We start from the raw sequence: 25,926 nt of genomic DNA on the forward strand, positions 1-25,926 counted from the left end.
ACAACCACAGAATATACATTCTAATCATCACCACAAGGAACGTACTCCAAGATCAATCACATCCTTGGCCATATATCACATAAACAAATTCCATAAGGTTGAAATCTTGCCATGAACATTCTCAGACCAAAGTGAAATAAAAATAAATATCAACACCAACAAAATTTCCCCAAAGCCCACAAAGACATGGACACTAAAAAGCATAATGCTAAACAAGTACTGGGTCAACGCAGAAATTAAAAGTTTCCTGGAAACAAATGAAAATGAAGTAACAGCTTACCAAAACCTCTGAGATGCCATGAAATCAGTTTTAAGAGGGGAATTTATATCTCTAGAGCACACATCAAGAAAAAAGAAAGATCACAAGTGGAGAGCCTAACAAATCACCTAAGGGAGCTGGAAAGAGAAGACCACCAAAACCCCAACTTTAGCAGAAGAATCCAAATCACAAAAATAAGAGCCCAAATACAGGACATAGAGGACAAAAATGTCAGAAAGCATCAACAAAACAAAAAGTTGGTTCTTTGAAAGAATTAACAAGATTGATGGGCCCCTAGCCAGAATGACCAAGAAAAAGAAAGAAAAAGTCCAAATAAACACAATCAGAAATACAAAAGATCAAATCACAACTGACCCCAAAGAAAACAAAAGATTATCAGAGATTACTGTATACACCTATAAGGAAACAAATTTGATAACCTAAATGAAATGGAGGACTTTCTGACATCACACAACCTCCTTAGGTTTAAACAAGAAGACATTGAGACACTAAATAGACCAATAACAATCAAGGAAATTGACTCTGTCATATGAAAATTACCTACAAAAAAAGCCCTGACCTGGATGGTTTTCCAGCAGAATTCTACAAAACGTACAAGGAGAAGCTGATACCAATCCTATTGAAAGTATTCCAGGCAATTGAGAAAGAGGGAATTCTCCCCAGATCATATTACAAAGTTAACATCACACTGATACCCAAACTGAGTAAATATCCAACCAAAAAAGAGAACTACAGGCCAATATCCCTTATGAACATAGATGCAAAAATCCTCAAAAAGATTCTAGCAAATCGGATCCAAAAACACATCTCAAAAATCATCCACCATGACCAAGTGGGCTTCATCCCCAGGATGCAGAGCTGCTTCAACATTCCCAAGACCATAACTGTAATTAAATAATCAACAGATGTAAAAACAAGAACCACATGATTATATTATTAGATGAAGAAAAAACTTTTGATAAAATCCAGCATCTCTACTTGATAAAAACCCTCAAACACCTAGATATAGAAGGAACATACCTCAAAATAGTGAATGCCATCTACGATAAACCCACAACTAATATATCCCTAAATGGACAGAGACTGGAAACATTTTCCCTGAAAACCGGAACAAGACAAAGCTGCCCACTCTCACTCCTCTTGTTCAACATTGTGTTGGAAAACCTAGCTCAGGCAATTAGACAAGAGAAGGAAATCAGGGTTATCCAAAGAAGAAAAGAGGAATTCAATATAATCCTCTTTGCTGATGATATGATCCTATAACAGGAAAATCCAAGAGAATCTGTCCAAAACCTGCTTGCACTGATAAAGGTCTTTGGCAGTCTAAGGTTACAAAATAAATGTGTGCAAAAGACAGTTGCATTCCTATACACCAACAACGAGCATGCAGAGACCCAAAATAAAAGCACAATCCCATTCACAATAACCACACAAAAAATGAAATACCCTGGCATCTTCCTAACCAGAGAAGTGAAAGACCTTTACAATGAGAACTATAAAACATTGCTCAAAGAAATCCAAGAAGACACAAATGGAAAAATATTCCATGCTCATGGATAGGAAGAAATCAACATTGTTAAAATGTCCATCCTACCAAAGGCAATCTACAGATTCAATGCAATACCCATTAAGTTACCAACATCTTTCTTCTTAGACCTGGAAATGACAATACAGAAATTCATATGGAAACATAAATGACCACAAATAGCCAATACAATCCTTAGCAAAAGAAACAAAGCAGGAGGTATCACACTTCCAAACTTCAAACTTTACTATAAAGCTACAGTAATTCAAACAACCTGGTATTGGTACAAGAACAGACACATAGACCAATGGAACAGGATAGAGATTCTGGAAGCAAAGCCTCAATTTCTCAACCTACTCATACTCCACAAAGCCTCCACCATCAGCCTCTGGGGAGAGGAGAACCTATTCAGTAAATGGTGCTCCAGCCTGGGCGTCAGAGTGAGACTCCAACTCAAAAAAATCAATCAATATAATTAACTAAATTAATCAATTTTAAAAGGAAAGCCATGGAATCATCTCAATAGAGGCATAAAAAAGCAGTCAACAAAATCCAACATCTATTCCTGACTTTTAAAAAAACTCTCAGAAAACTGTGACTAGAAGAGAAATTCCTCAACCCAATAAAAAATTTCTATGAAAAATCTATAGTTAACATGATCTTAGTAACGATCAAGAACAAGAATTTTCACCATCAAAACCCTTCATTCAGCATTGTAGTGAAAGTTCCAGTCAGTGCTAAGACAAAAATACATAAATACAAAAATGGCATCTAGACTGGAAAGAAAGTAGCAAGCATTTGTTTGCAGATAGCATGATTATCTATGAAGAAAATTCTAAAAATTTACCAAAAGTTACTAGAACCAGAAAATAAGTTTAACAAGTTGCCGAATACAAGATCAATGTATAAAAAGCAGTTGCGGGAAACCCAAACTTTACCTGTACAATGAATATTTATCTACCTAAACTTGAATTGTACCCCCACATCTTTAAAATAAAATACAGCAAAAAAATAAATTGGTGACTCAGCCTGTAATCCCAGCACTTTGGGAGGCCAAGGTGAGTGGATTGCCTGATCCCACGGGTTCGAGACCACCTCCTGCAACTGGGCAAAACCTCATCTCTACACTAAATCAAAAAATTAGCCCGGTGTGGTAGCACGGGCCTGTGCCTGTAGTTCTGACTACTTGGAAGGCTGAGGCAGAAGGATCGCCAGAGCCCATCAGTTCAACTCTAGGGTGGCCGTGAGTGTGCCATTGCACTCCAGTCTGGGTGATGGAGTGAAACTCCAACTCAAAAAAAAAAAGAAAAGAAAAATTGGAAAGGTGTTATCTAGGCCGCCAAATATCTATTCTCATCTGACCAGCACCCCCTATGATGGATTGAACTAGCCGGCTCCAGAAATCATTTTAATTGGCATGAAGTATAAATACTGTTGGGCACCAGAAGCAGCGATATTATGCCATCGTTTTTTGAGGAAGACTCCTCTCTGATTTTTTGCAAACCATGAAGTAGATTAGGACATTATTCCAGTCCTATGGCCAAAAAAAAAAAAGAATTTTATACAATTTGTAATTGATACATAATAATTGTGCATATTTATGGAGTATAGAGTGATATTTTGATGTATACAACCAGGATAATTAGTATATCCTTCACCTCAAACGTATATCGTTTCAAGTTGTAGAACCAATCTAAGTGCCCATCAATAGATGAATAATGGGGGTTTTTTTTGAGTATAGACATGAGTTCTTGTCAAGTTGCCCAGGCTGGTCTTGAACCTAGCTCAGGCAATCCTCTCATCTCAGCCTCCTAAAGTGCTGGGATTACAGACATGAGCCACCACACTCAGCCTATGATAAATGAATTTTTTAAATGCAGTATATAGACACAAAGAAAAGGAATATTGATTTAGTTTTCCAAACATGGGAATAAAGAAGGAATATGTAAACTATTGTACAAAGCTCTTTTCAAACTCTGTTTTGTTTGCTTAAAAGAAGATCTGTTGGGCAGAAATCATTTACACAATTTTGAAATTCCACACTTGCAGCACTTTTCTCACAACTGGCCTGGAGGCTCCAGACCTGGAGGGATTCACCGTTAACTGCTCCCTCAAGACTGGCTTCATACAAGCTTTCTCTCAGATGTATTATTATCATCTGTATTCACTTTAGCAGACATAAAGCAGGAAAATACTGAAGGAAAATATTTAAAATGCATTATCAATAAATAATGTCCAGAGGTTTTTCTCTTAGTAAATTACAATAAAGCCTTCTGAGGCAGATTGAAAAGCCAATTGTGAGCAGTCTTACATATTTCTACCTATAGATAGTAATCAATTATAATAACATTATATACCTCATTTCTGCTGTAATATATTCAATTATATAGTTAACATTTCCTGCTAACCTTTTCAAATACAGGAAAGCAAATTCCACGATACCTGATTGGTGTATCTGTCTAATGCATATGTTACTATTATTATCCTTAATTCAAGCAGACATTGGCTTTCTTTGGTTACATAGCTGGCTAACCAGTTATTTACCTGATTTGTAGATGCATAAACTCCTATACCTCAGGGAATCAATTCATACATATTGTTGTCATAATACTTTCGCTTAACAATTTATCTCTCCCAACAGTCTCATAAAATAGGTTGGTATAACTTTACCTCCTTTTATGGGAATCCAGAGACATTACCACCACATTTCTGGGTGAATGTGTGCCAGCCAGTCAGAAGTGTTGTCTTAGCCCATGCGGTTCTAATCTGTGGCATATCCCAGACTTACCCCCACCTCCCAGGAGAGCCACAATTGTGGGAACTGTTATAGCAAAGGCTTAAGAAGGTAGATACCTTTTTGAAAAGCATTTATAATACAGGTCATTAATAATTAGCAGTACTAAGTAATTATAATACCACTGAGCACAAGGGATCTTCTCCAAATATATATTTTTCTTTCATAATTAAGATGTGTGATCACGGAGGAAGGAGAAATGTAAGGAACATGGACTATTCAGTATAAGGTTGGGATTTCTAGGAGTGTTCTGTTTTGTTTGGCGTAAGCAATGGACTTGAAGGCAGAAGTAACGCTGGAAAATGTGCATCTGTGTTTAATTAAAAGCATTTTGAAGAGTGCACATTAAGCAATGTGATTTTAAGGATCAATCATTGTAACGAGCAAAAGTTGAGGGAAGAGTGAATTGGTCAACTGGTTGTTTTGTCTACAGACTCATTTTTGTTCTCACTTAACTGGTTCTTTTTTTTTTTTTTGGCTGAACAGGCTGGTGGTATTCATTTTATTTAATATATACTTATTCTAAGAAACAAGAAAATTTTCTAAAACCATAGGTGTCATGAAATTCACCTAGCTTAAATTATGAAAACTAAAAAAATCTACTAATTTCATGTAAAATGATCTTAAATGTTTTCAGACCTAGTCAATTCTCTGTTCTGTTAATTCTGCCTCCACTTTTTTTTCTCAGAAAAAAGAAATCTTTAATGGTCTTTTTAGTGCCTCATTTCTCCTTAAATCAGGGCCTAAACATTAACAGGACAGTGCAGAGTCCCAGAGGCACCAGGGATTTGGTCTTCATGTGGCCCCTAAGCAAGCAGATTAACACAATTACATGTCTATAAATTTTAGATATATTTATATATAAATATGTCTAAGATGGTTGTGGTAATTCACGTCTATAATCCCAGCACTTTGGGAGGCCAAGACAGGAGGATTGACAAAAAGCTTACCTGGGGGGGTGATGGCACACGCTTTAGTCCCAGCTTCTCTGGAAGCTAAAACAAAAAAATCGCCTGAGCCCAGGAGATCCAGTCTGCAGTGAGCAGGGATTATGCCACTATACTCCAGTCTGGGTGAAAGAGTGAAACCCCTAATTCAATAAATGAATAAATAAATATATAAAATTTACAAATAAAAATGACTTGAGGTTGATTCTCAAACTGAGATTGATTCTCAAAAAAATAAAACAATGAAATAACTTGAGATTTACCATGTGTTTACCTGTTAGCAACAAATTCTACTGACAGAGATAGAGATGGGGGAGAAGGAAAGATCTTAGGAAAATCTTTGGTCCTAAGAATAGGGATTTTTGTGAACTTTTTATTGCAAGATATATAGCCAGAAAAGTGCACCCAGTATATAGTTGATGAATTTCACAAGTTGAACATGCCTGTTTACCTAGCTGAAAGATCAACAAAGAGAAGATGGCTGCTCCCCAAAGACCCTCCGGCTCACAGCCCTCACTTCCCTCCCCTTCATCTGCCTTCCTTCATGAGGGCCTCCCCTATATTCCTAAATTCCCCCTCACTCTAGTTCCAGCCCTGCATGGAACCAAGATGTCCCCCACTGCCTGTCGCACTTACACTCCTGCTGTTGCATGACTCAGTATAAAAGCCTCTGAATACAGTTATAGATATTGCCAGAGCCAGGCTGTGAGGGGAGCAGGGAAGAATATCCTGAATTGACTGAGTTTGAACCTTAAATTACTCTGTTGACCCAGAATGTGCCAGAGTGTATTCTACCATCAGCTAAAAAACAGGTATGAAATAGCATTGAGGTCGAGTTGAAGAAGAATAAAGTTGAATTATTTTCATATCAGTGTCAGACAAAACCTAGAGACAAAATGAACAGAGGCTGCTTATTTATAAACTGTGGTGAGGGCTCTTCTGCTTTCACTTTTCTTTCAGTAGGGGTTCAAAGTCCAAGAGGAAAGTTAAGTTTTAGAGACTAAAGTGCTGAGAGTCTTTGGTTGGCAGAGTTGTATGAAGGTGGGATTTTGGGGAGGTGAGGGAGACTCTAATTAGTCTTCAGGTGCATTTAGCAGACCTTGATTGGCAAGGGGACAAGTCAACAGTTTAGGGACATTTCAAAGGAGGAAGAACTATTCAGTGATAGAGGTGGAAGATTTCCTGTGACCAGACATTTCTTGAAACAAGTGAGGGTCGAAGGGTTGCTTTTTTGCTGTGAAACTGGCATCATGGTCCTTAGTGGAAGGTGATAGGAGGTTGCTGCCATGGCAGACGTTCTCTCAACTGAACATATGCCCTGAAGAGTGAATCAACAGCACATCTCAGTGTTTGCAAAGGAATGCTGCAAATGAACATAATGAAAAATTGATTGCAATGAGTACATTATAAGTACCGCTCAACAATGAACAAATATTTATGGAGCACATGTCATCAATCAATTACTCATGCATTATCCACTTTTAAGAATAACCATAGTTCCCTAAGATGCTATTTAGAAGTGGTTCCTTATACTTTCTCTCCCACGACCCAAAATTTTCATATAGTAGGTAGATTGCAAAGTGGTACACATTACTAAAGTGGGAATCAAATTGGAAGCTGTGCTATTTAAACTTAAAATGTGTCCCTATAAATGATAAAAATTGCATTGCATTCAATAAGCAGTTTTCATTCTTTATCTCGACCTCCCAACAATACCAGATCCAGGCAGTCACACTCACCCTGAAACTCTTTCCCTGACCTCCATGACACCAATCTTTTTCAGTTTTCCTCCTACCCTGATGATGCTAGTCCCAGCCCTGCATGGGACCAAAATGCCTCTCCCTGAATGTTGCACTCACACTCCTGCTATGCCAACACTCAGTATAAAAACCTCAGAATACAATTATAGATATTACCAGAGCCAGGGTGTGATCATCCTAATTATGTCTTCCTCAGAGCTTGGACCCAGAATCTCTGCTCTTGTCATCCTATACATTCTTGCAGTGTTATATCAGCCACTTCCATGGCTTAATTTACAATTCATATGCTACCATCTCAGCTTCAGCCCAGATTTATAAGCACCAGACATTTTATTCAACTGCTTCCTGATCACTTTCATGTGAACCTTTTATGGTACCTAAAATGTAGTATTTTTTAACCCTTCAAACTGCCACCATTCAACAAATGGCAGTCCAACTATATGGTTGTCTTAGCTAAAAAATTTGGAGTCCTCCTTGATTTCTCCCTCTTGATTACACTCACAGTCAATCAATCCCTGGGTTTACAAATATCTCACAAATTTATTCACTCTTCCCCATCTCCACTGACACTTATAGTCCAGACTACACTTGTTCCCGGACACCACTGCCATAGCAACTCTTTCACCATTCTTACAAATTTTGGCCATTCTCTACATTGTAGATATAGTGGTCTTTAAAAGCACTAAGATGACTATTTTATTGCCCTGTTGCAACTCTTTTAATCAATTTCTATTGCCCTGGGGACAGTGAAGAACTCATTCTTGGCTCCAAAGACCTCCACCCAAACTAGCTGCTGTTTATTTCTCCAGCCTTTGATCTTATCACACTATGTTCATATGGCAACAGAAAGCGCCTCATGAAAACAGCTTACTTACTTCTGCCTTTAGCTCTTCTCTCCAGAGAGTACAGACCAGGTGGGGAAATTGATGCCCAAAAACCTTCAACACCACCCTTTGTTTCTGTTTTAGCATATTCACACGAACCTGCTTTATGAATATTCCTGCCACCCTCCCATGCAAAAACTTGAAGACATTTGTCTATAGGCTCCCACCAATATATTAATAGCCCCATGTCATCTCTGAATTGTGATCTCAGCTCAACTGAAACCTCCACTATAAGAAAATGGATCCTGTTCTGCGACTGGAGAGCCAGACTGATGAGAGGAAAGAGCACTGACACGCCTGGGTTTCAGATCTAGTCTCTGCCACTTACCACTTGTATAACCTTAAGCAGATTATTTAACATCTCCAAGTCTTTAGGTACTTATCTGTAAAATGGATTAGAACATTTATTTAACTGAGAGATAGAGAACAATTAACTCAGTGCTTGGAACACTGTAAATGCTCAACGAGTGTTGTACTTTTGCCAGTCCCCAAGAATTATGTAGAGAGGTAGACTTTTAACATTGCTCTCTGCATCTGAACTGCCACAGATACCACAGACACTGATGTGTTCCTCTCAGATGCTTCACTTTCTTTCAAATCTGCTCCAGCCAAGCAAAGAAGTTTTGCAAAAGCATGAAGCTATATTTTCATTAAAATGTCATTCCAGATACTACAGACTTTAAAAAACCCAAACAAGTACAGATGGTTCTTCTTTTTAATATAAAGTTAATTTTAGTTAAGTATTATGGGCTTCATCACTTTCAACATAAGTACAAAATCTGAATTTCCTTGGTTGAAATTCTAATTGTCTGCCTTGTATTCTTTTTAATTCTTCCTTTGCAATATTGCTCATCAATCTTAACATACACTCAACTTCTTTCTTCTAGAAAATCAGAGTGAATAGCAAGATACACATAAAGCTCATTAGGAGGCATTCGTGTTGGATTCATCACTATACTCCCATAATCTTAGAGTCAAAAAGACCTATGCATAGGAGACCACATATCCCAATTTTTCCAGGACATCTGCTCAGTTTGTCCTTGTTTTTAATCTATAGAGCTGAGCAAATTATTAATAGTACCTACCTTTACTCTCAAAAGTGATCCAACTTGAAATGATAAATTATATGGTCATGGATATATCATGTAGTCAAACTGTTCCAAAACCTGGTATATTATCAAAATAGCCTAAGAGGCATTGTAGCCCTATCATGTATACCAGAATCAGTGTGGGACTCAAAAATCCATATCTTATGAAGCCTCCAAGCAGGTCAGCTTATCAGCCAGCTAAAAAATACCCTTGCCTCCTTCAACTCTCGCTTCCATGCTCCCCTCTTGAGGAAGGCTGAGGAAAACCAGAATATGTTCGCCTTTTCTCCATCAGAGAATTTTTAGAAAAAGATAGGTGCCATTTCCTAAGAATGCAGATGAGGGGTCCTGCTAATTTCTTCAGGTAGATTTCCCAGGATTTTTAGCATTCTAATAATGAGAAAAGCTAATATTTATTCAGAATTTACTGTATGTCAGGTACTATACTGAGTACTCGATGTGTATTGTTTTACTTAACCCACTCTAAAACCCTTGGAGTTCTCACCAAAGAAGATATATGAATGGAAATAAGTGTGTGGGGAAAAAAAATGTTCACTACCATATGTCATTAAGAAATTGCCATTTAAAACAATGATAAGATTGCACTCCACACCTCTAGAATAGCTAAAATTCAAAGCACTTGCAACACCAAATGCTGGTCAGGGTATGTAGAGACAAGAATTCATTCACTCATTCACTGTTGCAAAATGTTACAGCCACATTGGAAAACAATTTGGTGGTTTCTTACAAAACTCAACATACTCATACCATATAAATAAGCAATTGCACTTCTTGGTATTTACCTGAATGAATGAAAAACTATATCCACACAAAACCTGCAGCTTGATTCTCAGGCACCAAAACTGGGAAGCAACAAAGATATCTTTCATAGGTAAATGAATAAAGAAACTGTGGCAGATTCGCAGAATGAATTATTCAAGGAATGAATGGTGATTATTCAGTGATAAAAAGAAATACGCTATCAAGCCATGGAAAGACATGAAGGAATCTTAAATGCATATTGCTAAATAAAAGAAACCAATCTGAAAAGACGCATATTGCATGATTCCAACTATATGACATTCTGGAAGAAACAAATCTATGGAGATAGTAAAAAAAATCAGTGGTTGCCAGGAGTTTGGGGCAAGTGTGGGAGAGATGAATAGATGGAACATAGGGAATTCGGAGGGCAGTGAAATGATGCTGCACGACACTGTAATGGTGGGCATCTGTCATTACACATTTGTCAAAATCCATAAGATGTACAACCCAAAGAGTGAGCCCTAATGTAAACTCTGGACTAAAGTTAATAAAATGTATCAATATTGGCTCATCAATTTTTTAAGATGTACAACACTTGTGTAAGATAATAAAACTGGGAAATTAAGTTGCTCAAAAAATAAAGTCTATTAATTTTTTTTAAAATCCTATGACGTGGACACTATCACCATCCTCATTTTATAGATAAGAAAATGGAAATACAGAGGAAAGTACTATTTGCTCGAAGTCACATTATCAGTAAATTGAGATTTGAGTCCAGGTAGTCTGACCCCAAATCCCATGATTTTTCACCTCTACGCCACAATTTTCTAAACTGTATATCTCTTGAAAGCTAATGCAAAATCTATTTTTTTAACTACTACTAAAATGTCTGTTAGAATGAACCAGTTTCTCCCCAGTGCCTAATTCACTGCCTCCTTAATAGTGAGTGCCCTCAGGATCACCAAGAAAATAACCAAACATTAACTCCTTCAACACTCAGGGGCACCATTTGTGCCCTGCAATAGTAATTCACTTCATTAATCAAGCAATATCTCTAACAGTCTTAGTCATTTTAATGAATAATTGCTTCCCTAGTGCCAATGTCACCCCAAGACCAAAAAAAAAAAAAAAGTCACCTGTTAGAGAGAGTAAGTTACTATGGAACTTGAGAGACCCAGTGCATTCGCTGGCCTTTTTTGCTATTTTTAACCACTAGAAAGTCAACTAGACACAAGGAGAAATTAGACTCATTAACAATCACTGTTTCTACCAACGATCACTGCCTTAGGGTAGGAATCAGATGAACAGAAGGGGCACTGCAGGTTTCAGACTCTGTGTCATCCAGTCACAGCAGCCAGTATCTGGTAACACTTGTAATATAAACACGCCAGACCCAGAGAGATTGACTGCTGGGGTGTGGGGGGGCTGCACGGTTCATTAATGGCAACCTCGCTGAACTTCCTGGGTTGAGGAATCTAACGGTCAGATCTCTTTGGGATACGCTATGGTTGTTTAAAAAGTAAGTCTCAATATTTCACAGACACATCTTATAAGGGTCCATATAAAAGGGTACAAAAATGAGAAATACACATCTCTACTTAGTATCCAAAGGCTGAGTATCCCCTGAAGCTTTCTCTTAGAGCCGAGGGATCTACCATTCTTTCCCTCAGTAAATGCTTACTGAGCACCTGGTGTGTGCCAAGTAATGTCCTGGATGCTGCAGATGGAGTGGTAAAAAAATGGACAAGATGTACTCTATCAAACTCTCATTGTTAGTGGCCCAAACACACCATCAGCTCATCTGTCTCAAAACCAAGGTTTGGCTTGCTTACATAAGGGTTCCATATCTTCTTTTTTGAGAAATGATTCTGCTTTTTACTTAAAATTTTGTCATTGACTTGGGAAGAGATTGGGTAAGAAAAAGAGGTTGACGATGTATAAATGGTATGAATTTGTAATAAATATTTGTAAGGTAAGATTTGAAAATGACTGCTTAACAAGAAGCCCCACCATAATTCCACACCCAGAGTTCACTATTTAAAATGCTAACAAGCTTTTAGGGAGGGATTAAGTAAGAACAGTCAAGGCCAAGATTCTTAAGACCAGAAACCTGAGACTGGATACACCAGTAGTGAGAACTTAGCCTCCTGGCATGAAATACACTTAGAAAGTTCTCATTTATTTGTGAAATGAAACATCACTTTCACTGACTAATGACCACATGGCCATATATAATAAGGGCTATTATAGACAAGCTCTCTCGATCAAATAAACCATTGACTGAGGTTAAATGCATAAACAAAAACACAATTAAGAAATTTCTTAACTTTTTTCACTAAAGGCATTATTCTATTCTGCCATTATTATTCTAAATATGCTCTTAGACAGATGGGTATTTGCGATAATAAGTTAGACATAAATAGATTCATTTGGGGGACACTTTTTTCCTATCATAATCACCTCACTTAACATTTTGCTTATATATGATTAGAAATGCTAAAATAAAATGTCAAGTATATTTGGGAAATTAAAATGTAAAATAGGCAGCTGGTGACATTACAGTCTTAAAGTTGCAGAATGGGCTTTACTTTTTACTTTACCTTTCAGTCCCTTCTTTTTTACTTTTACCTTTCACCGCCTTGCCCCCTTACTCTTTCTGGGTGGGGGTAGAGGTGATTTAGGTAAAGAATAAATTAGGGCTGGGCATGGTGACTCACTCCTGTAATCTCAGCATTTTGAGAGGCCAACAGAGAAGGATTACTTGAGGCCAAGAGTTAAAGGCCAGCCTGGGCAACACGGCACAACCTTATCGTACAAAAAAATTTAAAAATAAAGAAAATTAGATGAAAACATCTTTAGCATAATGATTCTATCAGTCAGGATAGGCAAGATTATGCTTTGGTGATAAGTACCCCAAAGAGCTAAGTTACTCACAGCTACAAAGGTTTACCCTTGCTCATGCTATGAATCCATGAGCACGTAGAAGAGGCTCTGCTCCATGTCGTCTTCACTGTGGTACCTAGGCTGAAGGTGCAGTCATTATCTGGAAAGATGTATTGTGGCAGAGGAAAAAGAAGAGAATAATTGAAGCACAAAATGGTTCCTAAAACTTCTGCCAACTTAACACATTTTATTAATTAATTTTACCTTTTACTGGACGAACCAAGTTCATGGGGCAGGGGTAGTCTAATTCTTCCAAGGGTAAAGGGAAGTAAATGTTGGTTTAAAATATATATTTATAATCCATCACAATAGTGCATCAAAGTTTTCTATGAAATACAGCTTACTTAAGCAAAATAAGGTTTTGCTGCCTTTTGGAAAGTTCATTCTGATGGACTTAAAAGAGCTATAGCAATGAACAGTGTAAAATGAGTTGGAAATCTCCCATAGAGCTGAGTGCTGGAAAAGAGCAAAGACTAGAAAAAAATATCAAAAGACATTGGAGAGGAAAAACAGAGACACACCTGGGCAAAAAAGAATTCTAAGGCGCCCAGTGCTTTCAAAGACTACCAATTTTGCCTCTAATATTCATGCTTTCTTCTTCTATCATACATGAATTTTAGCAGGGCATAAAGTGTCCCATAATAAAGATAATTGCAGCCACTTTGCGGCTGACATGACCATCTGACTAAATTCTGGCCAAAGAGACAGAATATGACAGTTTCCAGGATACCCTTTTAAAATAAAGTAGACTATGGGGCCGGCACAGTGGCTCATGCCTGTAATTACAGCCCTTTGGGAGGCCAAGGTGGGAGGATCGCTTGAGCCCGGGAGTTTGAGATCAACCTGGGCAACAGAGCAAGACCTTGTCTCTAAAAAAATAAGAAAAATTAGCCAGGAATGGTGGCACATACCTGTAGACCCAGCTACTCAGGAGGCTGAGGCAGGAGGATCACCTGAACCCAGGAAGTCGAGGCTGCAGGGAGCTGTGATCGTGTCACTCCTGCCTGGGCAACAGAGTAAAACTTCTGCTCAATAAATAAATAAAAATAAAGAGAAAGTAGACTGATGTCTTTCACTGTGTTCTTTATCCCATCCTTTGCCCTGGGCCTTTCAGCATTGTTTCCACCTTGGGCTTTGAGTCTGACTACCATGGCTTGGAGTTGTGGGACTGAAAGTGGGAAGAAACCTGGGCAGGCAGTAGGCTCTTGCTGTGTGTTATAAGCCTCTATACTATTTGTTATTGTGTATGTCAGCCTGATTTTAAAATATTTAAATATAACTTGGCTTGGTGGCTCATGCCCATAATTCCAGCACTGTGGAAGGCCATGACACTTTGAGAGGATTGCTTGAGTCCAGGAGTTCAACACCAGCCTGGGCAACATAACCGAAACCTCATCTCTACAAAAAAAAAAAAAAATCAAAGAAATTAGCCGAGCGTGGCAGTGCACACCTCCCAGCTACTCAGGAGATGGAAGCACGAGGATCACCTACTCCAGCCTCGACACAGAGAGACCCCCAACTCAAAAAGTAAAATAAAACATTTAAATAAAGATTTTTTTAAATTAGTCAAAGAAGCATCCCTAAAGAAGACTGAACTTGAACTGGGTCTTAAAGAATCCATCATCTAGATAGGAAGAGTTCACAGCATTGTTGTTTTTGTGTGTGTGTGTTTTGGTTTGGTTTTTTTTTTTTTTTTTTTTTGAGTTGGAGTCTCACTCTGTCTCCCAGACTGGAGTGCAGTGGCATGCTCCCAGCCATCACAGCCTCGACCTGCTGGGCTCCGACAATCCTTCCGCCTCAGCCTTCCAAGTAGCCAAAACTACAGGCGCACACTACCACGCCCGGCTCATTTTCGATTTATTGTAGAGCCGAGGTCTCACCAAGTTGCCTGGGTGGGTCTCGAACCCGCGGGCTCAGGCAATCCACTCCTCTCGACCACCCAAAATGTTGGAATTGCAGGCTGAGCCACTGAGCCCGGCTTATTCATAGCATTATTAAAGAAGAGAAAGGAGGAAAGGAAGGTAAACTGACATTTGTGAAACATCTCTGAACAAAAACTTGCAATTTCTGAGCACTTTCTCTATACCATGTTCTTGTGCTGAGTACATTATTTTACTCAGTTCCCAGAAATGTCAGCATCATTACTTCCATTTTCGGTTTTTAAAAAAATAGATTTTTTTTAAAAGTGTTTAAAAACTTGTTCCAAGTTGTATAGCTAGTAACTGTTGGAACTATAATTTAAACTCAGGTTTGTCTGTTATTGAAACTCTTCTCTTTACATGTTTATAAGAAAAGGCACCCTAGAAGAAATGTGCCTGACATTTTTTGTAAAGGCAACCTACCAGAACCAAGTTTATTTAGGGAAACTTTCTCCCATCAATTGGTGAATGTTCTCTTAATGAAATCTAAATGTAACATTGTCTTTAAAAGAACACAATTACAGGCCGGGCTTGGTGGGTCAGCCTGTAATCCCAGCACTTTGGAAGGCCGACGCGAGTGGATTACCTGAGTTCCCGAGTTCGAGATAAGCCTGGGTAACATGACAAAACCTCATCTCCACAATTAAAAAAAAAAAAAATTAGCCGGACATGCCAGCTGTAGTTCCAGCTACTTGGAAGGCTGAGGTGGAAAAATTGCTGGAGTACAGCAGGTCAACACTGGGGTGGCTGTGAGTGTGCCACGGCACTCCAGCCTGGGCAATGGAGTGAGACTCCAACTTAAAAAAAAAAAGAACACAATTACAAAAATATAATATTTGTAACCAAAATAAAAGTTATAGACTACTTTCCAAAGTCAAGTAAAAATATTTTTAGATTATGTGCATTTAAAAATTATATATGCTACTATTCCTCTTCATCTATGTAGAAAATTAAGTTATCTGTATTCTAAATGAAGCATGCTTTTAGATTAATGAGGATTATACAATGCTTGTATTTCAAATAAATATTTTATATCATACTCATTTAACTATCTTACTGATGTTCAAAATAACACCTATATTTGCAATATATTTTGCAAACAACCCATTACTCCAGTGTACATTCAGTTAGCAACACAAAATAAATATTAAAACATTTGAGAAAATAATCTAGTTCTGCCTAATAGAATGTTTTTCTGTGACCGTCAGTGGCCCAGCACTTTGGGAGGCTAAGGCAAGTGTATTGTCTGAGCCTACGGGTTCGAGACCCACCTGGGCAACTTGGTGAGACCTCGTCTCTACAAGAAATTTTTAAAAATTATCCAGGTGTGGTGGCGTGTACAAATCTATGAAAGTACACATTTTTGTTCAAACTCATTTGAACCATTTTATCTGAAAATCTTATTGGAAGATGTATAAGAAGGGCATTGCAACACTATACTGTATTTCTTTTTCTTTCTTTTGAGTCAGTCTCACTCTGTCGCCCAGGCTGGAGTGCAGTGGCATGCTAACAGTCACCTCCACATCGACCTGCTGGGCTCCAGTGGTCCTTCTGTCTCAGCCTTCCAAGTAGCCAGAACTACAGGCACGTAAATGGAGAAACATCATGCTCACATTTGGCTCAATAAAGAATTTTTAATGGCAATGATCCGAATCCCTAAATCTCCATAACTTATGAAGAGGAAGTAAACAAATACTATACTTGTAAAATATTTTGATTGTGCCAAAGACTGCTTTGATCAGATGTAGTCATTGGTTCACACAGCAGGAAAAAAGGTTCAAATACTCTCCAAAACCTCCAACAACTTAATAAATTGGGTTTGTTCAGCACCCAGAGCACAAAAAAAAGCTAAAGTTAAAAATCAAGATTAAAAAAACTCTGCTTTGGTTTCATGCAAACACGAACACATTTCTTCTTTGGGTAGTTCACAACACTTCTGGTGTGCAGCAACAAAGAGCTAATATTTATAAATGAGGTTGCTCTGGGTGCTGCACAAACCCAATTTATTAAGTTGTTGGAGATTTTGGAGAGTATTTGAACCTTTTCTCCTGCTATGTGAACCAATGAATACATCTGATCAAAGCAGTCTTTGGCACAATCAAAATATTTTACAAGTATAGTACTTATTTACTTCCTCTTCATAAGTTATGGAGATTTAGGGATTCAGATCAATGCCATTAAAAATTCTTTATTGAGCCAAATGTTTTTTACCAGTGTGCAAAACGCATTCCTGCCACACTTCAAAACAGGTAGAAGTTTTCTGCATATAAAATATAAATTTGAGACAAAAGCCAGATTCCCTACAATCATCAAAATTTTGTAAACTTCTCTAAACACAATGTTTATTGAATTCTTCCACTGTTTCATTTTGTACTTTATTTGCCATTGACTCACTCTATAATTTTTTTTAATATATCAATATTTTTTATTTTGCTATTGTGGGGTACAGTTAAGGGTTAGATATACAAATATGCTTCATTCAGGCACCCTTGTTGATAAGGGGTGTTTCCCAGTCCCCAGACAGATATTACTACCATTAATCCCACCTCTCTTTCCCTCCCCCCCATAGTTTCCCACCACTGTCAGTCCTTTTCTTATAGTATTACAACAGATGTTCAAGGTCCACTATATGAGTGGACTCACTCTATAATTTTTAAAATCAACAATTAAGGAAGTCCTAGCCAGAACAATCAAGTAAGAAAAAAGAAATAAAGGGTATCCAAACTGGAAAAGAAAAATGAACTACTCTTATAAATGATGTACTCTTATAACTAGAGAATCCTAAAAACTCCTCCAAAAGACGCCTGAAATTGATACGTTAATTCAGTAAAGTTTCAGGATACAACATCAACACACACAAATCAGTAACACTGCTATACACCAATAGCAAGCAAGTTGAGAATCAAATCAATAATTCAATTCCATTTACAAAAGCAGCCAAAAAACTAAAATACTTAGGAATATATTTATCCAAGGAGGTAAAAGATCTTTACAAAGAGATCTACAAAACTCTGATGAAAGAAATTGTAGATGGCACAAACAAATGGAGAAACATCATGCTCATGGGTTGGAAGAATCATCATTGTGAAAATGACCATATTACATAAAAATAATCTACAGACTGAATGCAATCCTTATCACACTACCAACATTTTTTTTTACAGAATTAGATAAGACAATCCTAAATTTCATATTCAAAAAAGAGCCTGAATAGCCAAAATAATCCTAAGCAAAAAGAACAAAGACAGAGGCATCATATTACCTGTCTTCAAATTATACTACAAAGCTATAGTAACCAAAACAGCATGGTACTGGTATGAGAGCAGACACATGGACCAATGGAACAAAATGGAGAATCCAGAAATAAACCTAAACATCTATAACCAGCTGATCTTTGACAAAGCAGGCAAAAACATACCACGGGGAAAGGAAATCTATTCAACAAATGATGCTGGGAAAACTGGATAGCTACATGTAAAAAAAATGAAACTTGATCCCTACCTCTCCTTATACAAAAAACGTTAACTTAAGATGGATTAAAGGCTTAAATGTCAGACCTGAAATTATTAAAATCTTAGAAGAAAACCTAGGAAAAATTCTTCTGGACATCGGCCTAGGCAAAGAACTAAGGCCTAAAACCCCAAAAGCAAATGCGACAAAAACAAAAATAAACAAGTGGGACCTAATTAAACTAAAAAGCTCTGTACAGCAAAATAAATAATCAACAGAGCCAATGGGCAACCTACAGAATGGGAGAAGATATTCACAAACTTTAGAACTGACAAAGAACTAATATCAAGAATCTACAAGGAACTCAAACAAATCTGCAAGAAAAAAGAAAACGATCCCATTAAAAAGTAAGCAAACAACATGAACAGACATTTCTCAAAAGAAGACATGCAAATGGGCAACAAACATGAAAAAATGTTCAACATCACTCATCATCAGAGAAATGCAAATTGAAACCACGATGAGATACCACCTTATACTAGTCAGAATGGCCATTATTTTAAAAAAAAAAAATAGGTGCTGGCACAGATGCCATAAAAAGGGAATTCTTGTATACTGTTGGTGGGAGTGTAAATTAGTAAAACCTCTATGGAAAACAGTACAGAGATTAACCAAAGTACTAAACATAGATAGATGATCTATCATTTGATCCAGCAATCCCACTGTTAGGTGTCCACTGTAAGAAACAGAAGTCATTCTATAAAAAAGACCCCTGTACCCGCATGTTCATTGAAGCACAATTCACAATTGCAAAAATATGAATCAGCCTAAATGCCCATCAACCAATCAGTGGATAATGAAAATGTGGTATATATACACACACATACATATATACATACACTATGGAATACAACTCAGCTGTCAAAAAGAATAAAATAATGTCTTTTGCAGCAACTTAAATGAAATTGGAGAACATCATCCTAAGTGAATTCACTCAGGGACAGAAAACCAAACAACGCACATTCTCACTCATAAGTGGAAGCTAAACTAAGGACTTGCAAAGTCATAGAGAATGGTATAGCAGACACTGGTGACTCGGAATGAGGAGGGGGCAAGGAGTGGGGGACAAAAACAATTGCCTCTTGGATACAACATGCACAAGTGGGGGTGGTTGGTACTCAAAGCCCAGACCAAAAACTATTTGTATCCCTCAAAGCAATTGAAATTAAAAAAAAAAAATAGGAGGAAGAACAGTGGAGAAAATGTTATCAACAAAGGGATCAATCCCAGCTAAGTGTAAAGGCTAATTGTAATGAAATGAAGGACCTACAGCAGAGTCAAAGGATAGGTCTGTTGTGGAGAAATAAGTCCAAGGTCACAAAGTATAAAATGCAAAATAGATAACAATGGGGGCAGGAGTCAGGAAAGTAAAATTCAAAACTGTGGGCGCATGTAGAGCTACTCTTCCATCTTCTCTTCTAAGGTCTTCTTGAGCAAAAACCCAGACAGATTGAAGCCTACCTCAGTGTCAAACTTCCCATGACCATTTCCATGTTGCTGGTGGGAACATAAATTAGTACAATATCTTTGGAAAATTACTATCATCAAGAGCCTTAGAAATGTGCAAAAACTTTGATCCCTGCTGGATGAATTCTAAAAGCCCATCCAATTCTTTAAAAAATCTATCTTAAGGAAACACTTTTAAAGAAGAGAAAAAAACATTAAGCACAAAGATGTTGTTTAGGGATTTTCTACAGCAAACAAATGGAAAGAATAACACAGTAGACCCATTAAGTACGTTACTCTTCGCGAAGAAATAGAGCCACTTAAAACACTCTTGTCAAGGGCTAAAAAAAAAAGTGGATGATGAGTCAAAATGCATTATGATCAGACTATGTCCAAAAAGCAAATAAGTTAAAACTATACCTAGGCAAAAAGTAAAATGTGTGCATGTTGTTTTTTCCTTTCAGTGGTGGAGTAACATTTCTGCATCTTCTCTGTGTGTATTTGTCTGTAAAGAACATATATTACTTTGGCAATGAAGACAAATCTGACAAATCTTACTTTGAAACAAATAAACCAGATAACCTTCTATAAAAAGTTAAATGAGGACAAAGCCCAAAGAAAGAAATAGAGCGACAAAGTGATTATTTTCTCCTTCTTTCACAGGCTAAATATAGTACTGAAATGTTGATCCAGCCGCTGGCTTTTCCTGCTTCTAATGAGAGGCCTGCCACAACTCTCTATATTGGGATCTTTATTATTCAGTGCAGGCTAGCGTTCAAAGCTCAGTTGGCAGAATGGATTAAACAAGGAGGCTGCACACATTCCTCAGCTTATCAGCAAATCCACAGTGACATGCATTTTCTCTATTTCCTCCACTCATGAATGCTAAAATTTCAGCTGTGCAAGTCTCTATTACATTTGTGCTGCGGACTAAGCGGCCATCTTTATGACCCTTCCTGATGGTGGGCAAGCAGCTCGGCTTGACGGCACTCTACTGTTTCCTGGTGAGTATGGTGGGTCAGCCAAGAGCCAAGAGTTACATGAGCGATTTCTTTGAATAATTATTAAGAGGGGATGTGTGGATATGAGTAGATGAAAGAAAAACTAAATTTTATCTCTTTCTAGTGAAAGGAGGCCAGCTTAGCCACAATTTCAACATCAAAGTCAGTAACTATTTTTAAAAGCTGAAAATTCCAAGCAGTTATGGGATTCACTTGGTAACTTTTTTTTTTTGACAGAAAAGCTTAACTTTGGCGAATGTAAACCATATCCCTCTTTATTTATTCTAGCCATCCTCCTTTCCCCATTCCTTTTGAAAAGTCCTTCGGGACGAAGTTATGCTGTCAAATCTGACCATATCAGACCATAATTAGTTTCCTTCAGTTGGGGGTCATTTCATTTGTTCAAAAACATTAATTTTAGAACCAGGGCAGAGATATTTGGTTGACTTTTTGTTTGTTGTTTGCTCTTGTGCAGCTGACCCAGAAAGCCCTTATCTATGCTGTTAAAAAGCATTACCCTATAATTCAGAAACTAGAATGCCAGTAGTTATAGTGCTTATTTGCCATTAAGTTGTAACCTCTCAGAGCAAGCAGACAATTAACACAAAGGAAAAATTAACAGATATTCTCTATAAAGGAATATTTTATACCTCTTCATGTAGTGCCTGTCTACATGGGTGCTCAAAAAATATTTAGTGAGTATATGATAGGTACCTTGTATTGTCTTAAAATCATTTTATAAAGAAGAACCATGTCTCATAAATTCCTTTGTCTCTTCCAGCACAAAGCACAGCCATGCTTCATAATAGGTGGCTAATCAATATTCTTAGGTAAATAAGCAAAAGATGAGCTTTAAAGCAAACATGCAAACCCTGCTAAGCAAGTTTTATGCAAGCTACCCAAGAATATTTTTGCCTCCACATTCCTCTGATATCCAATTGATTCTCCTAGACTGATAGCCAATCCTTCTTCCCCTTTGAAATTCATCAGATACTACGACTCCCCACTTACACCAGTTTAGATTGAATTCGAACTAAGTATGAATAATTGAAAATTATGACACATAATAGGCTCCTCCTCTCCCCCCTTTTGTGAAACCTCACTTCCTGTAATATACACAACCTACTACCCCTGAAAGGACGCACATTAACCCCAAGACAATATCGAACCACCACATATTAAAGGAATCAATAATCACTTTACATTGGGATTTGACCAGAAACAAGGCAACTGTTCCTTTTCAAATCTAATTTTTTAAGAAAAGGATAGTAATTTTTTTAAAAAAAAAGCCGATTGTACAGACATTCAAAGTATGTCTGAAGCCTCCCAAAGCAATTTGTCTGTGAGAGAGACAATAAATGTGGCACCATATAAATATATAGCACAATGTATTCAAGTAACATAGAGAATCATTCAGAGCAGCGTGTAATTTCTCTGAGAAGACTGACAAGCTCGCAGACGGTAAGGGGGAAGGCTGCGTAGAATGATCGTAGACGGGCAGCTCGCCATCTTCACCAACATGCTGGGCATGTCACTCTTCCTGCTTGACATTCCCTACCACTACATGGCAGTCAACAACCCCAAAAAGCAGGAGTGAAAGTACCGTGCTCCCCAGGGTTCCAAGACATAGTCTGAGGCAAGATGAAGAGTGTGAGGGGTCTTCACACTTCACCTCAAACCCTTCTGTCCATCGCAACATACAAAGCAACTACACCTGAACTTTTCCAAACAACTTTATTACCTTAAAGTCTTCCCTAACCCTATGGAACAAGAAGCTGCCACAGAATATGCCCAGTATAGGGGCTATTTTCTTTTTATTCTCTTCCCCAGTATAAAATTTTTTTTTTTAAACTGACAAGTTGAATAACTTAGTTATCAATGCTGTATTGAAAAATCTGAGCAAATGTTACTCATCAGGAAGAAGCAGAATTGGGGGCTTCCAGGCAAGATGGCAACAGGACTGATGGAACTGTGAAAGCCTCTGCAAAAATGAGTGTCCATAAAGACCCTCCGCATGAGTGGGTGTGTGCCGGTGGGAGAGTGAAAGTCTGAATGAGGGGAGACTCAGGTTCATGCACCCGGGGCTCTCCTCCAGAGGTGACTGCAACCCACCACCGCCCTGAGACTGGAAACCCAGGTGTGCAGGAGCATCTGTCATTCTCTGGGCTCTCTTGAGAGGAGGCAGCAGAGAACAGTCTCCCTTCACCACCTGCCATGCCATCACCGGCAGTAGCAGACTGAGCACAAGCAGGAAGAGACAGGTCTTGGAAATCTGGAATAAAACTCCACCAATGACAAGATGCCAACAGATGCCATCTTCTCAGTCCCAGGACCCAGCAGAGATCTGCATTGCCCTGTCCAGCTCCACCCAGTCTCAAAGTTGAGACCCAGAGGCTATCTTCTTATCAGACTTGGAGAGACAGACACTCCTCCCTCACACTGGAATGGGCACAAACATATCAGATCTGATTGGGAGAATTGACAGCAGCAGCAGCAAGAAGGTTGAGTTCAGATCTAATCCATTCTCCTGCCACAGTAGTCCATGAGGCATCTGAACCATGCTGACAGCAACCCTATCAGCCTGCACTGAGAGCAGAGGGAAGGAACTGGAGACCAGAGCTGCTCCCTAAGGTGGAGGCCTGATATGAACCTGGAACCACAGAAATGGCCACAGAGAGGTGTTTTTTTTTTTTACTTCTTGTTTGTTTTTTGTTTCAGTTTTATCTTTTTTTTTCACTCTTTCTGTTTTTGTTTACGTTTTTGTATTTGCTTTGTTTCTATTTTCTTTTTAATCAATTTTTTAATAGATTTTCTGTTTATGTATGGATATTTTTGAGTGAGAGTACACCAAGGGGGGGTTTGTTTGTTTGTATGATTGTCTGTTTTTGTATTGCTTTTGTAACGTTTGGAGATACCAAAAGAGGCACAGGATAAAGGGCCGGTATAAACCAAGCATTTATTGGGGGAGAAACTCCAGGGCGAGGTCCCATGGTCCGGAAAGATGGACCAGGGGAGTTGCGCCCAAGGAGGGGCAGGCTTGGGTTTTTAAGGGTGCTGTATTTGGGGAGGGTGTTGGGGATGGCAGTGAAGCGGGGAGACAAAGCGTCGCATCCAGCGTGGGCTGGAAAGTTTCTGTCTGGCCCTTCTCGGCAGCTGCCGGCAGGTTCCAGGAAGCTTTAAGCGAAGTATGTGGTTGTAGGTTTGGGGTGGAGGGGCAGATGGGGGAAGGTGAGTGCTGCTTCCCCCTGAGCCTAACATCCTGACCTCTTTGGTATAAGGGGCATTGACTCAATCTGGCTGCTTCAAGCTGAAAGGGGGCGTAGTTTTAGGGGAGGCCGGGATGGGGTGGCTTGGAAGGAAGTGGGGCATACGGATAGGGGTGCAGGAGTAGCTGATTGACTGTGACGCGAGAAATTTCCTTTATGCAAGACTGCAAAAAATTAAACAGACAAGGTGCAACCATAAGTAAAAGACAGATAAGTAGAACAGGTCCCAAGAATGGCATGACCCATTGGACGATACCTGAGTTCCACCAACCAGAGAGGGGTGATTCTGCGGTGGTTTTTTTTTTTGGCAAAGTTCGTCTCCCAACTTTCGGAAGACATTGACATTTTCCTTTACCAGCCCTGTTTTATTAATGTAGAAACAGCATTTTTTCCTGGAGAAACATGCAGGTTCCACCCTGGCCGGCTGTAAGGAGATTAAGGGCCCTGCGGTTCTGTAAAGTAACCCGGGCTAGAGAGGTTATTTGTCGCTGCAGGGATGCCAGGGAGCTTGCAGATGCTTCCAGAGCAGTTTGGAGCCTTTCTTCCAGATTTTGGGAAGAAAGGAGGCTGTGTCCCAGTGCACCCCTGCCCAGTCCTCCAGCCGCCAAGGACGTGGCAAACATGAGACCGAGGATAAGGGGAAGAAATGCCGCATGGTGGGCATGGTGGGGAGTGGCAAAGGCTTTGAGTAAGAGGGTTTTTTTTCAGAATAGAATGTAAGCTGTGGCACAAGCATTACCGGATAGGAACAAGGGTAAGAATTATTGATAGATTTGAAGAGGGTGCCATTACATCAAAAGAACCCACCCCTTGGAGCAGATAGAGTAGATGGCACAGGTCTGGAGATATTGCATGTGCAGGAGCTGAATGAGCAATGAGGAAGGCATATTGGGAGTTGGTGTAGATGGTTACCTGCTGCCCTTTAGATAGTTTGAGAGCCCGTGTAAGAGCAACAAGCTCTGCTTTTTGGGAAGTGGTGCCCAGAGGACGGGGCTAGGCCTCGAGAACAGAATCAGCAGAGACTATAGCATAGGCTGCCTGCCAGTGGCCTTGCAGAGTGCAGACAGAACTACCATCCACGAACAGAGTGAGGTCTGGGGACTGAAGTATCTGATTTGAGAGTCCGTCCCTGGGTGGAGTCAGGGCCTCTACCACCTCCAGGCAAGAGTGGGTAGGCCCTGCATCAGAGGAGGGGAGAGGGAGTAGGGATGCCAGGTTAAGGGGTGGTGAAGGCTTTAGAGTTACCTCCAGGTTGTCCAGGAACAACAAATGGAACTCCTGTATCCTGGAGGGGTCTAGGAGAGAGAGCACCCGATGTGCCAACAGTTTGTGGACTCTGTGAGGGGAGAAGACTGCGATATGGTGATATAAGGAAAGTTTTAAAGCATTCTTGATTAGAACAGCGGCCACCGCTAGCGCCTGTAGACAGGGTTGCCACCCCTGAACAGTGGTATTGAGCTGTTGGAGAGGTAGGCTACCGGGTGGTGGGAGGGGCCCACCGGGTGTGTTAGGACCCCCACAGCTATTCCATGGCGCTCATCTGTGAACAAACAGAAGGGCTGAGAGGGGTTAGGTGGTAAAGACAGGAGGGTGTCACCGAGAGCAACAAACAGCTTGCAAACCTCAGGGGGGGAGGTGAGGGGCCCCATAGGCATTTGTTTGGCAGCCACACACAGAGGTTTGGCTAACAGGGCGAAGTTCAGGTTGTGTGAGCTGGGCTTTCTGGGGGAACACCCGGTATCCTCTAGAGGCCAGGAAATTGAGAAGGGCAGCTGTGTGTGTGTGGGACAGCTACTCAGAT

The 25,926-nt window shown here is 39.2% G+C and overlaps 1 protein-coding gene across 1 annotated transcript; it reads left to right on the top strand.

Annotated features, from left to right (window-relative positions):
* The first annotated feature begins 22,342 nt into the window (after positions 1–22,342).
* Positions 22,343–22,456, top strand: LOC110595577 (dolichyl-diphosphooligosaccharide--protein glycosyltransferase subunit 4-like). The gene has a single exon (XM_021711977.1). It carries the CDS (start codon positions 22,343–22,345, stop codon positions 22,454–22,456), a length of 114 nt encoding a protein of 37 aa, XP_021567652.1.
* The last annotated feature ends 3,470 nt before the right edge of the window (positions 22,457–25,926 follow it).

This window comes from Carlito syrichta, unplaced genomic scaffold (genome assembly GCF_000164805.1).
Source record: "Carlito syrichta isolate Samal-C Ts95f unplaced genomic scaffold, Tarsius_syrichta-2.0.1 Scaffold302968, whole genome shotgun sequence".
Lineage (NCBI taxonomy): Eukaryota > Metazoa > Chordata > Mammalia > Primates > Tarsiidae > Carlito > Carlito syrichta.

What these genes read in the sequence shown, in the direction of transcription:
- LOC110595577 (XM_021711977.1), top strand. Translation starts at nt 22,343, where the DNA reads ATGATCGTAGACGGGCAGCTCGCCATCTTCACCAACATGCTGGGCATG.